The 15,208-nt window shown below is 58.2% G+C and overlaps 1 protein-coding gene across 2 annotated transcripts in view; it reads left to right on the plus strand.

Moving 5' to 3' along the window:
• TNNI1 (troponin I1, slow skeletal type) overlaps positions 1–15,208 on the plus strand; it is a 24,469-nt gene continuing 9,261 nt past the window's right edge. The window contains exons 1-3 of one of the 2 annotated variants that reach the window (XM_073799860.1): positions 1–87; positions 12,222–12,564; positions 12,692–12,742. In XM_073799860.1, the coding sequence (XP_073655961.1) occupies positions 59–87; positions 12,222–12,564; positions 12,692–12,742 (423 nt within the window). In that variant the 5' untranslated portion in view covers positions 1–58. Of the gene's footprint in view, positions 88–9,125; positions 9,373–12,221; positions 12,565–12,691; positions 12,743–15,208 lie in introns of those variants that run through there. The other variant, XM_073799862.1, reaches the window with a different exon arrangement.

Below are 15,208 nucleotides of genomic sequence, written 5' to 3' on the forward strand. Positions count from 1 at the left end.
TGAAACCCAGCCTCCAGCAGCTTCTTGAGAAAACAGACAGAACTCTGAAGCTTCGCATATGTACAAACATCCTTCCTCGCCCTCCAGGTCAGTTGATGGTTTGGCTGGGCACCTGAGGCATTCTAGTTGGAAATCTCCCGTAGGATTTTGGAGGCATTTCCTATTGCATCCTGGTTTCTGGTACTGCTACTGAGAGGCCTGTAGCTGCCCGAGTTTTCAGGCTTCTGTGTGTGACCCCTTTTCTCTCCGGAAGCTGGTCTGGTCCTCGGGCGTTTGGCCCTCATGGAGCTGGGCTCATCGCTTCAGTTCTGAGAGGTGCGGGCTCAGCGTCTCTGGTGACTGACTCCTAGGCAGTCTGACCCTCCATAGCTCCAAGTAGTAAAATACTGGGCCCCCTGGATGGGCCTTTAATTTTCTTATCCTTCCTGATCAATTTCTTTTTGTACTTTCCGGAAGATTTCTTCCACTTCCCCATCCAGCCCGTCTACTGAATGCTTTATGGTTGCTATCGTGTTGCTAACTTCCGAGGGTTCTTTTTACTTTCCGAGTGTTCCTTTCCTTTTTTCTAAAGCATTCTCTCCCATTTCATGGGCACGGTTATCTCCTCCATCTGGTTTTGAAGTTTTGTTCCGTTCCTTGCATTTTGTGCTTTCCCCGGATTAGTTTTGAATGTTTTAGCTCCCTTCAAGTCAGCCGTTTTCCTCAAATATCTGGCGGTCCCTCAATGTTCATGTATACAAAGGAATCGGAAGCACTGAAAGGCCGTTGGAAGCTCTGTGTGCGGGTGCGGCTGGGGTCCTGCGGTCTAACTCCAGGGGTCCCGCGGCCTCACTGCAGGCCTGTCAGACGTCAGTGCTTTCCTCGGGATGGTTGCTTTTCCTGGATCCGAATCTCCACCCTCTTGCCAGGGCGTCTGAGGCTGGCTGCCAGCGTTTCCGGAGCAGAAGTGGGAGGGGTGGCTATTAGCCCTCCGTCTGTGAACTTTGCTCCGTCCTCTTGTTTTCAGTGTGATGCCCGTATCCTGAGCTATGCCTGCGCCTGTGTCATTGACTGTGCCGACACCCGCTGTCTTCCCTGCCTTCTAGGGTATCCTGCTGATCTCGTTCTACCCACATCTCTTTATCTCCTCCTCTGAATTCCTTCCCCTGCCTGCCTTTGCACGTCCGCCCCCTCGGGGTGTCATCCTCCCCCTGTCTCCCCCCTCCCCCTCTTCTCCTATCCCCACACCCTGCCCGTATTCTCCAGGCCTTCGCTGGATGCACTGGTGATTCCCAGTCTGCCTGTCCAGGTACCATGTCCCCCTGGATCTCTGCACCGGGATATCCACCCCCCCACAGCTACCAGCCAGGCTGCTGGTCCATCCCCTGAGCATCTTGGGTGCCGTCTGTCCAGTGTGGACTCGTCAGCTTCCTCCCAAACCAGCTCTTCCTCTGTGATGTACTTCTGCTTCCAGTTTAAGGCACCATCCTGTCGACTGAGCCGATTGGCCTAGATTCTTTCCTTCACCCCCCACGGCCTCTGCCCCTCACCTCCCAGCACACAGCCTCGACAGCTAGAGCTGAAGACCATCCTCCTGACGGCCTCTTGGATCTGTTTTGCTCATAAAGAAATGTTGTCTGCCATTCCGGTAACAGCAGCCTCTGCAGCCGGGCCCCCATGCTGCGCCCTGAGGGGACTCAGGATGGAGCAAAACAGGATACTGGCCCTAGCGAGCTGAGATGCCTATCTCAGGAATAATTTCAGGGAGCCCAGACTCTGGCATCTTCCCATTCATAGAAAGGTCCCCAAATATAACGTAACTCATAACTTTTAGGTCGTGTGGCTTTCCTCCGTCGAAGTCTCGTCTGTGTCACGGCACTGCTGCTGCCTTAATTCAGGTCCTCCTCGGCAGCCACCCTTATTATTATTATTGTACTGTTGTATTTTATATGACTTATAGTTAAATTTTTCTATATTTGTTTATTATCATTATTATTGTAATGGCCTCTGAACTGGTCGCTTGGTCTCCGATTCTTCCACCCTCGGATCCAGCTTTTATGCTGCAGTCTGCATGAACTTTCTAAAATTCACATCTTCCTGTGTCACCTGGAAGTTCTACAGTGCTTTAACAGACCTCTAGTGAATGCACGGAGTCCAGGCTCCTTGGCACCTGGGGCGCAGACCAGGTTTGGGGACTTGTCATCGCCCCACAGCCACTCCCACATCACCTCCTGCTTGTCCCAGCTTAGTCCTTTACACTCTAGTGAGAGCAAGCTGCCTATATCCCCCCCTCCCATGCATTTTCCTGCCACCGTGTCTGCTCAGACCACCCTGGGTCTGTAATGCCCTTTCTCCTTGGTTGCCTGAAAAACTCCGATGTTTCCTAAAAACCCTGGTCTCCTCTCAGAGAATTCATCACACCTCATCAGTACTACAGTGAAGCACATATGGTACGGAGGGTTATTACAATTGTTTGGGGAGCTTTTTATATATTTGCGTGGACAACAAAGCAGGAGGTGAAGGCTCCCGTCTATCTAGATTTTAGTCTGAATCATGAAGAATTCACATTTATGGAGGTTGGGGAGAGGATAATAGGTGAGGTGTAGCAAGTGTGCGCTTCACCCCGGGCGGGACCCCCTGAATTGTTGTGAGGCGATTGTCCACGGGGGAAGGTGTTGGTGACAATGAATATCATTTTGTCACAGGCTCTGAAATACCGTGGTTCCCTGGCCTCCATGCTGCTCTGGAACCTTAATATCCTTAGTGTAAAAGCGGCAGGAAGTTTCTTCATACCTTTGCGTCTTAGGCATCAGAAAACGCCCACTCCCTGCAGACCCCGCTCAGCAGCGCCCTCTAGTGCCGGCCCTTCCCCTGCAACCCTTTCTCAGCATCACCCGGTCACCCCAGAGAGGAGCCGGGCGCAGGAGTCCCCTCTCTGGAAGGATTGTGAGTCCTTGGGGACAGCTGTGTACACACGACTGGATCGGACCCCACCCCCCGTGTGTCCTAGACTGGGTTTCGGGGGGTCTTGGAGCCCCCAGCCTTGGTGTGCCTGTGAACGTGGATGACTTCCGAATGACGTGTGTGAATGTTACGGATTGCAAAACTTTCCAAAGGAAGTTCTAAGTCCCCCCAAAATAAAGAACCCCTTAACCACTTAGATCCTCAGGGGGACTAAGACGCAGGTACCCTCACGTTAAGGAAGGTAAACCACTGTCAAAGCAGCTACATGGGGGTCACAGTAACTGCACTGCAAACGTGTCTACCATAAGCTGTGTTTGTTGGTCTCCGGGTTTAGCGCTGGGCTCAGCCCAGCTCACCTGTGTGGACACGTGTGGACAGCAGGGAAGGCTGAGCGGGTGATGGATTCGGACCCGACTGGGGACGCCTGACTGTGTATCAGCGGGGTGGGTGGGTGGGTGGGGAGGGATGAAGTGTAGAGAAGGAACACAAACGACCGTGTGTACGTGGTCGCTGGGTCACGAGTAAGTCACACACACACACACACACACACACACACACACACACACACACACACACACACACACACACACACACACACACACACACACACACACGCGCGTCCCGTTGCGCCCTCTGGTGGCGATGATGAGAACTAGAATTTAGGCAGTTTTCTCGCCCAGAAGGACTGAAGTGAAAATCCCAGTTTCATGCTGTTCCTTATCAAAGTCTCCCTAACTTTAAGGCACATTTTGTGAAACCACAAAGCCACAAAATCCCCAGGTTAGCCATGGTCAATCCACACACAATAACTGGGATGTTAAGAATTTCTTAATTATTCCTGTTTTTGGCTGCCACTAGACAGGAGCAAAAATCATACTTCACTTTTTATTGATCATTTTTCTATTTTTAAGCTTTATTTGATAGATAAAATAAATTAATCAGGATAATAACAATAATAATCTGCTAAAAACAGAACAGTGGTTCTCACACTTTTGGAGCTCAAGACCCCTTTACTTTACTGAGGGCTCTAAAAATCTTTTGTTTGTCGGTCATGATTACCAATATTTACCATATTAGAAATGGAAATGGAAAAATATTTCAATATTGATTGTTATTTAATAATTATAATAATAAGCCCATCTTACATCTTATTATGTAAGCCCAAATAGGTTTACATAATAAGCCTGTGTAACATAAAATATTTTTAATAATGTTATAAATAACAAATGTATAAATACAAATAAAATATATTATCATTAGTTACTATAAATAATAATTTTAATAATAAAATTACAAAGCAAAAATATCTAATAAGGGACTTCCCTGGTGGTCCAGTAGTAAATAATCTACCTTACGAAGGCAGGGGACAAGGGAACTAAGATCCCACATGCCACGGGGCAACTAAGCCCGCGTGCCGCAACTACCGAGCTCGCGCCTCAACTAGAGCCCGCGTGCCGCCAACTACAGAGCCCACACGCTCTGGAGCCCGCACGCCACAACTAAAGAGAAGCCCGCACGGTGCAATGAAAGATCCCGCATGCTGCAACTAAGACCCTACGCAGCCAAAAATAAATAAAATAAAGAAATAATAAATAAATCTTAAAAAAAAATCTAATAAAAAGAGTGGCACTGTTTTACACTTTTACAAATCCCTTTAATGTCTGCCTCAATAGAAGACAGCTAGGTTCTCATATCTGCTTCTGAAGCCAATCTGTTGCAATATGTTTTGTTTGAAGTTCACAAGAAGTATTCAGACTTCCACAGATACGTAGTTGGAAAAGAGAGAAGTAGAATATTTTAATCACCTTTTCAGAGAATTGTGAATACTCTACTTGGGTTACTGCATCAAAACTCAACAGGCGGGAGTTTCTTGAAGGTTAGTTCCAATGTGGAATCTGAAACCATATCAATGAAGTCTTCATTCTTCAACGAAGTTGCACGAAAACCCACGTTTATCCTGCACTTTGAACGGATCTCTGACCGGGGTGATGCTGTAACACTACTCATGGGTCATTTGGGAGACACGCAGATCTTCCCAATGTGAACACAGTTCACACAGTACACAGTGAGTTTGTAAAACCCGCATTCTTTGACATCACTGCCAATCTTATCAGAGAAGTCTACGTGTTTGGGAAACTGTCGCGCTCACAACGGCAGATACAGATTTTCCCAGATTTGCATTTGCTCCTGAAAGCTTGAATTTGTTAATGGGCAGCTGTCTCCCTCGAGGTGACAGGCCCACTGTGTTCCCTTTTGAGAGACAGTCTACCAACATTGAAGTCCGACTAACTATAGTTTTCAATCAAGTGAAAATGACACGCGAAAGTGGCGCTTCCACGTCCTCACACCTGCAGGCAGGCAGAGGACCAGCTCCCCGTGTACCAGCTGGATGCAACAGAGCTCCCTTAGCACTTTCTTCTGCCTCATCAAGGGCACTCTCACGTGAAACTGGCTTTTCCCCAGTGAGCGCGTCGTGGGCAAACAGTCTGCTGCCGCGACCTGGATTCCTGCTGTGGCATCAGCAGGTTTACCTGTGCCTGCCTTTGCTCCACCTGTTCGAAAGTCCACGATGGGGAAGAGATGGGTCTGCCGGCAGGATCAGGTTCCCCTCTGCCCTGCTGGTTTCCTCAGCCTCCATCGGGGTGCAGGTCTGTGTCTGCAGCATCGTGTGCCCTGCTGGACCGGCCAGGAGCAAGGCGAGGGCAGGACTCTGGGCTGTGGACCCTCCTACACACAACCCCTCTGACAAGGAGAGGAAACGTGGGTGGGGGCCGTGAGCGGACCTTTGGCTGGGTGTCTGCACTGGTGGGGGGAGGGACACACAGAAGGGGCCTCCGCTTTCCCGAGGCCGCTCCCACCCCTCTGCCCCAGTGTGGAAAGTGCGGGGCCCCCGAAGCCGGCCCCAGAAGGAGGTGCGGGGCTCTGGAGAGGTCATCTCGCTCTGGCTGGGTTTTGAGGGAACTTCCTTTAGAACCTCTGACCTTGAGAAGGCCCCTCTCTAGCCAGCTCCGCCCCAAGGTGCCTGCAAAGTCCTCCTGGGGTGAGAGTGGTGGACAGAGAGAGTGCACGGCCCTCTGCTGCGTTGGCACCCGTGTCCCCGCGGCACTCCTGGCCCCGGCCTGGACGCGAGGTGGAGGGGGGTGGGCATAGCCCACGGTGACCTCTGAGGGCTCAGTTTCACATCCACAAAGGCCCAGCTGCCCAGCTGCTGTCTCTATGTCTGTCTGAGCTCATTGTTGGAGCGGAAAACGGTTCATCACCTCCTCCTCCCTGGGGGAGGGGGCAGCTGGGGCCTGGACACTCCAAGTGCCAAGAGCTTGAACGAGAAGCTTCCCAGCCGACCCTTCCCCCGGGCCCCTGGCCATGGGCACTCCGACCATATTCCAGGACCGCAGGAAAAAGCAGGATCCCTCCTGAGCCCTGAGGGGCGAGTTCCTGCACTGTCTTCGGTCAGAAGGCTCCTCTCCGTGTTCCCGTCGGTCCTTTCCTTTGCTCCACGAGCACTGATTAAGCACCTACTGTGTGTCAGGCACTGTGCCGGGCGCTGAGCATACAAACAGGAGTACGACGTGGGGCTGACACTCAGGTTTCTCCAGATGATGAAACAGATGACGTCAACGGGCTAAGTGCAGGGAAAGACGGATGCACCGGGGCCTGGAGGAGGGCTCCTAGTCCAGTCAGGGTGGTCAGGGCAGGCTTCCTGGAAGAGGCAATGCTCCACTGATACTTAGAGGCAGGTGGGGTGAGAGAAGGGCCTTCTGAGAAGCATCTGTGGCTCCAGGAGCTGCGAGAAGAGGGTGTGTGGAGGCGGGGAGGCTGAGAGGAGGCCACAAAGGGCGGGCGAGCCCCCTGCGGGGTTTCCGTTTCATCCTGAGGCCACGGCTGGAGGAACTGGGGACGGGACCGTGTCCTCATTTTAGGAGGGTGGTTCAGGTGGCCGCAGGATCCCGGAGAGGCTGCAACGAAGTTGGCAAAGTGGGGTGGCTGAGCAGAGACGGCAGAGGGCAGATGGGGGACTCCAGGCAGGGAGCAGGGCAGAGCTCGGAGCTCCGCTGACCGTGGGGCGGGGGCGGGGATGGCCCTCAGGTTTCTGGTCTGGCGCCTGGGCATGGCTATGCCATTTTCTGTGCCGTGGTGACCAGAGGAGGGGCAGGGGCCGAGGGGACGTGTGGAATGGCCGCTGGGCACAGGGGCCTCACCTCGGGGCCCCCGGGCAGGAGACACAGGTTTAGTGCCAGGGAGGCTGGAACTCTGTCCCCACTGACTCACCCTCCCCTCTTAGCCCTGGGACTAAGTTCGTCCCTCTGACGAAGACGAAAATCATTTCTGGGAAGAAGGACCAGAGTGAAAGCGGTGAGGGGGGTGTCAGGGCACCCAACAGCACCCTCTAGGCCCGGCGTCAGTGGGGCAGGGCCCCAGGCTTGCTACGGAACCCCAGGCCTGGGTCAGTGCCTGGGGTGCAGGGGGCCTCCCGCAGGTATGATGAAGGAATCAACGAGCGAATGATGGTGGGGAGTGTGGGCGCCCCCAGAGCTCAGGCTTTGGAGAGTCGGGGGCAAAGGCAGGCGATGGGTCAGGGCAGTTCTCGGTTGGGCTGTCTGTGCCCGGCTCATGGGCTCTGTGGCGGGCGGCAGGCGGGCAGCACAGGCTGAAGTCCAGACCTCCAGCCCCGGGGTTGAGTCTGCCGGGGGGTGAGGTTGGGGTTGCCGACCTGGTTTACCTACAGGGGTTCTTCAGGTGTGGCCCCCAGACCTGCAGCTCTAGTAGTATCACCGAGACCTTGTTAGAAATGCAAACTTCCAGGCTCCACCCCGGATCTGATGAATCAGGAGCTCTGGGCCACGGACCCCACATCTGCATTGACCGAGCCCTGCAGGAGTTCTGATGCCCTCAGTCCACGGGGCCAGCGGAGGCGTGGGCTGCTGCACACCACGCTGTGTCCTGAGGGGACAGATATAGGTTAGAAGCCCCATCCCTGGGGAGGGGGCGGGATGGAGGGAGTTGGGTATGGGGAGGTGACATGGAGGGTGCGGGCTCTGGAGGAGAGAGTGAGGAATGCTGACGTCCAGCTGAGCAGGGACTCACCCCCCATCTCCCGGCCCGTCACCGGCCCCCCAGGCCTCCCGGGAGGGGAGGGAAGGGCCCCTTCTCAGGCGTCTCAGCACTGAAAACTGTCTAAAACAAACTTCCTACGATTTGGTGGGAAGAGAACCAGTGGGTAATTCGGAACATCACTTGTGGTTTTCGTGCGGGAATGAATTATACGGGGCTTGGGAGCCCAGGGCTGGTCCGCTGCGGCTAGCACGCTGGCTGGGGACAACACGTTAAGGCAGTGACGGTGACTCCTGTCTATCGCCAGACATCGCAGGGCGGGGCTGGCGAGGGAGCACAGAGGCCTGGGCGCTGGTCTCAGCTCTGCTTCCGCTTCGCTCTGGGGCCTTAAGGGAGCTGCTCAACCCTCCTGGGCCCCGTCTCGTCATCAATAAGATGACCCCCCCGTTCCTGGGGGGCTGCCACGAGAACATCCCGGCTGACGTTTGTTAAGCGTTTGCGAGGCCCTCTGTACAGACGGCCTCATTAAGCCTTGCAGGGACCCCCGAGGTGGGCGCTCTACCCCCGTTTCCCAGGTGAGGAAACGAGGTGCAGACACTACCCTGATGGGCGTCCACGTGACTGGCAGAGCCGTCTGCCTCTGCGCGACGCGTCCACTCACTGCGTCTCCAGTGCCTTGGGGGGAGCCTGGTCTGCGGCAGAAAACTGAGGGGCGACTCCTTTTCGGTTCTCCGTTCCTTCTGCCTCACCTCCTCTGAGCTGGCCCTGGGCCGGCGGGTGGGCTCAAGACAGGGGTGGGGGTGGGTGGAGGAGCCAGGAGGGGCTTGCGGGCTGTCCCTGAGGGGCCCCTGGCAGCAGGGAGGCAGGTGGGCCGGGCCTCGGCCCCTGCTAAGCTGGGCTCCTCCGCCTTGCAGACCACAGCCAAGCTGACGGGTGTCGGCCATTGAGGGGGGGGCCATGGCCCCCACCCACGGCCCCACCAAGCTTTGCTCCCCTGGTCAGACACTTCCTTCCTCACCTTGTGGCCTCCCACCCTGGGGGACAAGAGCGACACTGGAAGCCCGCGGACCGAGGCTGCACCCCCTGTGGGTCACCTCCCTCCCCCCGCCCTCCCGAGTGGCCCCTCCCCCTGGTCCTCAGCCCTTTGGTCTGACAGTTGGGCCGCCAAGTCACAGATCTGAGAGGACCCCGGTCACACAGGCCCGGCTTCTGGTCGTGGCTGCCGCCGACTCCCCCTGGACTTTAAAAAGAGGCCCAGGGGAGGCTGCCAACCTCACCCCGAGGATGCCAGGCCCGGCCCGGTCACCGTACATGGTGAACCCAGTTTATGGATGAGGAAGCAGGGGTTCGGAGGACCCCGTGCAGCTGGGTTTTAAGGTGCGGTGCGGACGGCCTGCAGCTGCGGGTGGGGTGAATGTTGGGGGGGGGAGCTGAGGCCCGCCGCCTACCCCGGGCCCAAGCAGGGGTTGATGAGGCTGGAGTAGGCACAGGATAAGCTCTGTTTCAGCATCTCACACAAAACAGCACAAAATGGATTTCTAGAGGGCAAGGGGCCGCCTCGGGGGACCAACAGAGGAACAAGGTTCTAGGGGTCAGGACTGGGGCTGCGGTGTAGACGCGTGGATTTCTCACCTTACGGAACAACCGGGCAGGCCTGAGAGGGGCCGAAACGCTGGGTACTGGGCGCAGGGTGGGGGGTGGGGGGGCGGGTGGGGTGCTCCATCCACAGGGAGGGGTCTGTGGGCCGTGGAGTCGGTCAGGTCACAGTGTCAGGGTTAGAGGAGGCGGTGCTTGGGTCAGAATTGGGCTAGAGTTCAGGTCCGGAAGTGACCGGCTTGGGGGCAGTGTGACAGGAGCCTGGGGCTGGGGGTTGGAAGGCCTGGCCCCCGCCATGCAGCCTCTTTTCTCTGGGCTGCTGTCCGTCTTGGGCACAGTGACCGGGCTAGACGGTCTTCCATCCTACGATCCTCTCGGAGGTACCAGAGCTGGCCAGGGGAGGCCAGGCCCTGCGGGGGAGCTGGATTCTGGCTGGGAACGTGGGAAGTCACTGGGCCTGGGTAGGCTCTGCTGTCCGAGCTCCCCGAGCCCGCCTGAACCGTGACCACGGGCCCTGCCCAGCATCCCAGAGGGTATTCATTTCCTATTTCCAAAGCCGCACAAATTTAGTGTCTCACATTTCTGGAGGCCAGCAGCCCGAAGTCATTCTCACTGGGTGAAAGATAAGGCGTCGCCGGGCTGCTCCCTCTGGAGGCTCCGAGTGAGAATCTGTTTCCTGCCCGCCTGGGCTGCGGCCCCTTCCCGCTCACACCAGCATCCTCCCTTCTCTGGCCTCGGCCTCTTCTGTCGTCCCCTACCGCTGACCCTGACACTCATGCTTCGTCTCCTAAGGACCCGTGTGGCTAAGTGGGGCCCCCGTGGACGATCCAGGAGAATCTCCCCGACTCAAGCTCCTTATTTAAGCAGATTTGCCAAGTCCCTCTTGCCTAGAAGGTGACACAGTCCCATTTTCATTAGGACATGACATTATGGTTTTTTGGGGGGCGGGTGGCGCATTGTCCAGCCGGCCACGGGGAATGCTGCCTGCGCCTCTCCAGGCCACGGACCCTGATTCTGGCTCTGTGTCTGGGGAGGCGCGTCTGTACCAGACTCGGCCTCCTAGCCCCGGGGACGGCTCCTGTCCGCAGGCAGGATGGGAGGGATTGACCTGGCCCCTGGGCAGATGAGCTCTGAGGTGGGGGGACCTTTTGAGGACAATTTTAAGCAAGCGCAGGGGACAGGCTGCAGAGGCACTGGGACAGACAGCGGGGTCTTGGGGCTGCTACTTCCAGCGGGGGGCCTCACAGCTGGGTGTGGGCAGCCTGCAGCCGGAGATCGCGGGCCTGTGGGTGGGCTCCGGGGCCTCTGCGCCCACCCCACACAGAGGAGCAGGTGCCAGGGCAACAGGGCCTAACAGCCCCATGTTTGAAGGCCAACTCTGGGCAGAGAGCAGGAGAGGCCCAGGAGAGGTGGGTGGGCGTGAGGGCACGGGCTTCCTTCCCTCCGTGGCTGAGCGGGGCTGCAGGCCCGTGTGGGTCTGAGGGTGGAGGCAGGTGGGGTGAGGGAGGCGTGGGCGGAGTCAGGACACGGGGGCCTGGGACAGGGGTCCCCATGCAGCCTGAGGATGAATCGAGTCCCGCCGAGGCCGCGGTTCCTGGTGGTCCCTGCGGAGGGGAGTGTCCGCTGGGGGGGTCCCAGTCACCATGTCTTTCTGAGATCATCTGCTCGCCTACTTTTTAGGTCCTTTTGCCCCTATTTCACTCTTCTATTTGTCAATCTGTTCTCTTTGTTTTTCCTTTTCAAAAAGCGGGATACTCCACGCAGACGATTCATTTTGGTTTTGCACATATTAAGGTTTTGTAGGAAAGTTATTGCAAACGTTATAAACCTAATAAACCAATGCAATTAACTCCCACAGACTCATCCCCAGCCCCTGATTCCTTCTCCGATCCCCAGCTGCTCCTCCGGTTTCCATCCCAGCCCCTCCGCCTGGGATCCTGTACCGCCCCCCAGCACCCCCCGCCCCCCATAGAACCTCCCAGACCCCGTTCCCCCTCCCTGGCAGCCTTCTTGCATGGAGGCTTCCCAAAGGTGACCTGACCAACGCCAAATCACAGCAACTTCTGCTGGCCCAGAGGCAGGCGCCTCTACCCCTCCCTGGCACTTGGGTATGTCCCCTGAGGACAGCCCTGTCCACGAGCTCTGTTCCCACCAGACTGACACTTGGCTAGAGCTCCCCAGCCTCTTGCTGCTGACAAGGCCTTTCCTGGCCTCCGAGAGGGGTCAGCGTCCTGCCTGTCCTGTCCCAGCCTGGGCTCCCGGCCCATGAGATGACCAACAATAATAGCGGCTGGATTAACATAGCAGGCATTGTCTTCCTCTGACCATAGGGTGGGTATTAGGTGTTCATCCCTCATCCTAAAAATAGCCAGTGAACAGGTGCGGCCCCTGCACACCAGCCCCCCGGATGCTGTTGGCATGTGGCCGGTGACAGAGGGTGGGTCAGGGGACAGAGGGAGTTAGTTTCACCAAGTTCCAGGCATGGGGTGCGGGGCGCCGTTTGGAACCGGGGAAATCCACCAGGAGAGGGTGCAGAGCATCTGCGGACCCTCAGACGCCACAAGCTTGAAGGTCAGCTCAGCCCCAGGACCCTCACTGGACCCCCTCAGCACTGTTTACGTCACCCCCAGGTCCAGGCGTCTCCCTGGCGCACGTGTACCAGAGCCTCAGAAGATGCCCGAATGTCAAGCCTTTTGCCCTCTTGGAGCCTGGGCTGTGGGGCCTGGTTCCCGCATTCCCTTGCGAGAGATGCAGGGCCAGCGAGCCGGCCCCCCTTCCCCCGGGCCTCCCGGTGCCCTGGCGCCATCCCTGCTGGGAGCCCCATCCAGTCTGCTATCCAGTCCCCCTTTCCGGGGCTGCCATCTCCTAGGTGGTGGCCGCTGTGTGCAGAGGCGCCGTGCCCTCCTGAGCCGGGCACACGTGTGTCTTCAAGCCCGCCGGCTGCTGTGCATGCTGCCATGTCCCCTTCGTGAGGTGTGTGTGTGGTGGGCGGGGGGGGGGGGGAGCGGGGAGGCGGGAGGGGCTGCGTCTGTTCTATTTTTACCCGCCAGTTGCTGTGGGCCGTAGTTTTCATAGCTTCCCCTCCACTTGCCCCCTACAGTCTGCAGTCAACCGCAAGGCGAGACCATCTCACCCCCGGAGACCCAGGAAGGTGAGTGTCCACCGCCCGGGCAGTGGAGCTGGGGCTCCGGACTCAGGAGCAAGTGAGGGCTCGGATGGCGAAGAAGATGGTCTTGCCTGTGCCACTGGGTTTGTTGGTGGACGGTCCTAAGACAGTCCCACAGCATTCAGTCCCGTAGGGCGGCCTCTGCCCTGCAAGACTGTGGCTGGAGGTGAGGCCCTTGCCCGTTCGGAGCCGTGAACAGGATTTTGCAGGCTGCCCAGGGAGCCCCGGCAGAGCCTCGAGGATCGTTTTCACACCGCAGCCCAGCCGTCCCAGGAGGGAGAGGGGCGCGTTGGGGACCAGAGGGGGCAGAGGGGCTGCATTTGGAAGTTGAGGGGGAGCTTGGTGAGCAGTGCAGGGGGCGACGCCCGGGTCAGAGGAGAAGGAGGGAGCAGGGGCAGGACTCGGGGGCTGGAAGGCTGCACATACGCCCGCGCCACCGACCAAGGAAGCCGTCCTGCCTCTTTGTTCTTTGTCTTTGACAACTCACTTGGCGCCCTTTGCTGTCTGCACAGTGGACAGAGCAGGTGCGGGCAGAGCGCCAGCCAGCCTCCTGGCTCTGGCGCAGAAGGGGGGCTCTTGGGGGAAGGCAGTGGGGACCGCACTGAGATGGGAGCTCGAGAGCCTGTGAGCACATCAGTGAGGACCCGAGGTGGGGGTGGGGCGGTGGAGGGGGAGGGTGTCGGGCGGGGTGGGCTCTCTAACGGGGGGCGGGGCCGGGAGACTGTCCCCAGCAGCTGTGGGCGGGCTTTCCTGTTCAGAGCTCAGGGCGCTGGGGGGTCCACAACTGCAGCCTTGGGAGCACAAGCCTTGTCAGCAGTCAGTCAGGGAGGACCGGGATGCCCTTGAACTGAGGTCCAAGATGGGGGTGCGGGCGAGCAGGCGGAGGAACACAAGCCTGAGTAGCAATTTGTGGTCCCTTCCCTGCTCACACGCAGTCACGTACACACTCACGCTTACATCCCTGCTCACACGCAGTCACGTACACACTCACGCTTACATCCCTGCTCACACGGAGTCACGTACACACTCACATCCCTGCTCACACGCAGTCACGTACACACTCACATCCCTGCTCACACGCAGTCACGTACACACGCTTACATCCCTGCTCACACGCAGTCACGTACACACGCTTACATCCCTGCTCACACGCAGTCACGTACACACTCACATCCCTGCTCACACGCAGTCACGTACACACTCACATCCCTGCTCACACGCAGTCACGTACACACGCTTACATCCCTGCTCACACACAGTCACGTACACACTCACGCTTACACACACAGGCCCACACACAGCCTCAGTCTCGGTCTCACGGCCTGGCTGGCCTGTCCCACCCATGGGGCCTGGGGGAGGGCAGCCCAGGGACCCCCACCTCCCACTGTGGGTCCCGTTATCTCCCTCTTGCTGTTGGGGGCCGGGAGCGCGGCTCTCCCACCCTCTGAGCTGCCCACTCCATCCTGAGTTCTTATCTTGTCTCTGCTTGTCTTCCAGGGGACCTGTCGAGGGGTCCCGTCTGGTGGGTGTCAGCGCAAGGCTGGGACCCCTTGGCCTGGTGATTGTCAGCGGGCGGGCCGGGGGCGGGCCCGGAGCTCGGCAGGACGCCTGGCCTGGCCGGACAGGTAGCGGCTGTCTAGGGGGTGTGGACATGGCCGGAGGCCCCACCCCCAGCCCCGCCCCCGACCGAGGACGAGCACGTCCCTCCTCAGTGAGATCTGTGCCCCCGGGGACCGTGCTGCGGGGGCTGGGGGTGGGGAGGGCTCTTCCCCAGCTGCCCTTCCTTTCTGGACCTCCTCGGTGTCTTCAGAGGAGTGCGGCCCTAGAATAAACAGCTGGCGATAAAATCTAATTGCAGCCAAGCATCTCGGGAATGTGTGGACTGTTTCTACTCCCCTCTGTGCCCCAGGGTGACAGCTGAAGCTCTGGGTCACACTCCCTCCACCGGGCCTCGCCCTCCCCCCACCCCCGAGGCGGCGGCAGATGGGGCGTGGTTAAGGCTTTCGGATGGGAGATTCAGGCGGGGTGGCTGAGCCCCACCCAGGCTTCCCAGCAGGCGGGGAAAGGGTGGCGTCGAGGCGGAGGCGGAGGCGGCTCTGGAGGAGGTGACGGTGGCCACTTTGCACGTGTCCTTCAGGGTCAGCCTGCCCCTACCCACACCAGGCTCTGGACCAGATCCAAACCCCTGGCCCTGTGCTCAGCTCTCCCCTGGCTCCACCCCCTCCCTGATCCTTCACTTCATAACCCAGCTCGGGCTCCCAACCCCCGCCCGCACACCGGCTCCCACCCCAGCCGTGCCCCTCCCTCCCCGTGTCGTTGGCACAGTGCCCACCTCCTGCACTGGAATGCTGTCCAGCCCGGGCCAGAGGGTGGTCAGGCCTGGCTGTGGAGCATCCCCCTCTACGGCTCGAGGACCTCCTCCTCCGTCTGAGCCCCAGACTCTCGGACTAA

The sequence above is a fragment of the Tursiops truncatus genome, chromosome 1 (genome assembly GCF_011762595.2).
Source record: "Tursiops truncatus isolate mTurTru1 chromosome 1, mTurTru1.mat.Y, whole genome shotgun sequence".
In the NCBI taxonomy this organism is placed as follows: Eukaryota; Metazoa; Chordata; class Mammalia; order Artiodactyla; family Delphinidae; genus Tursiops; species Tursiops truncatus.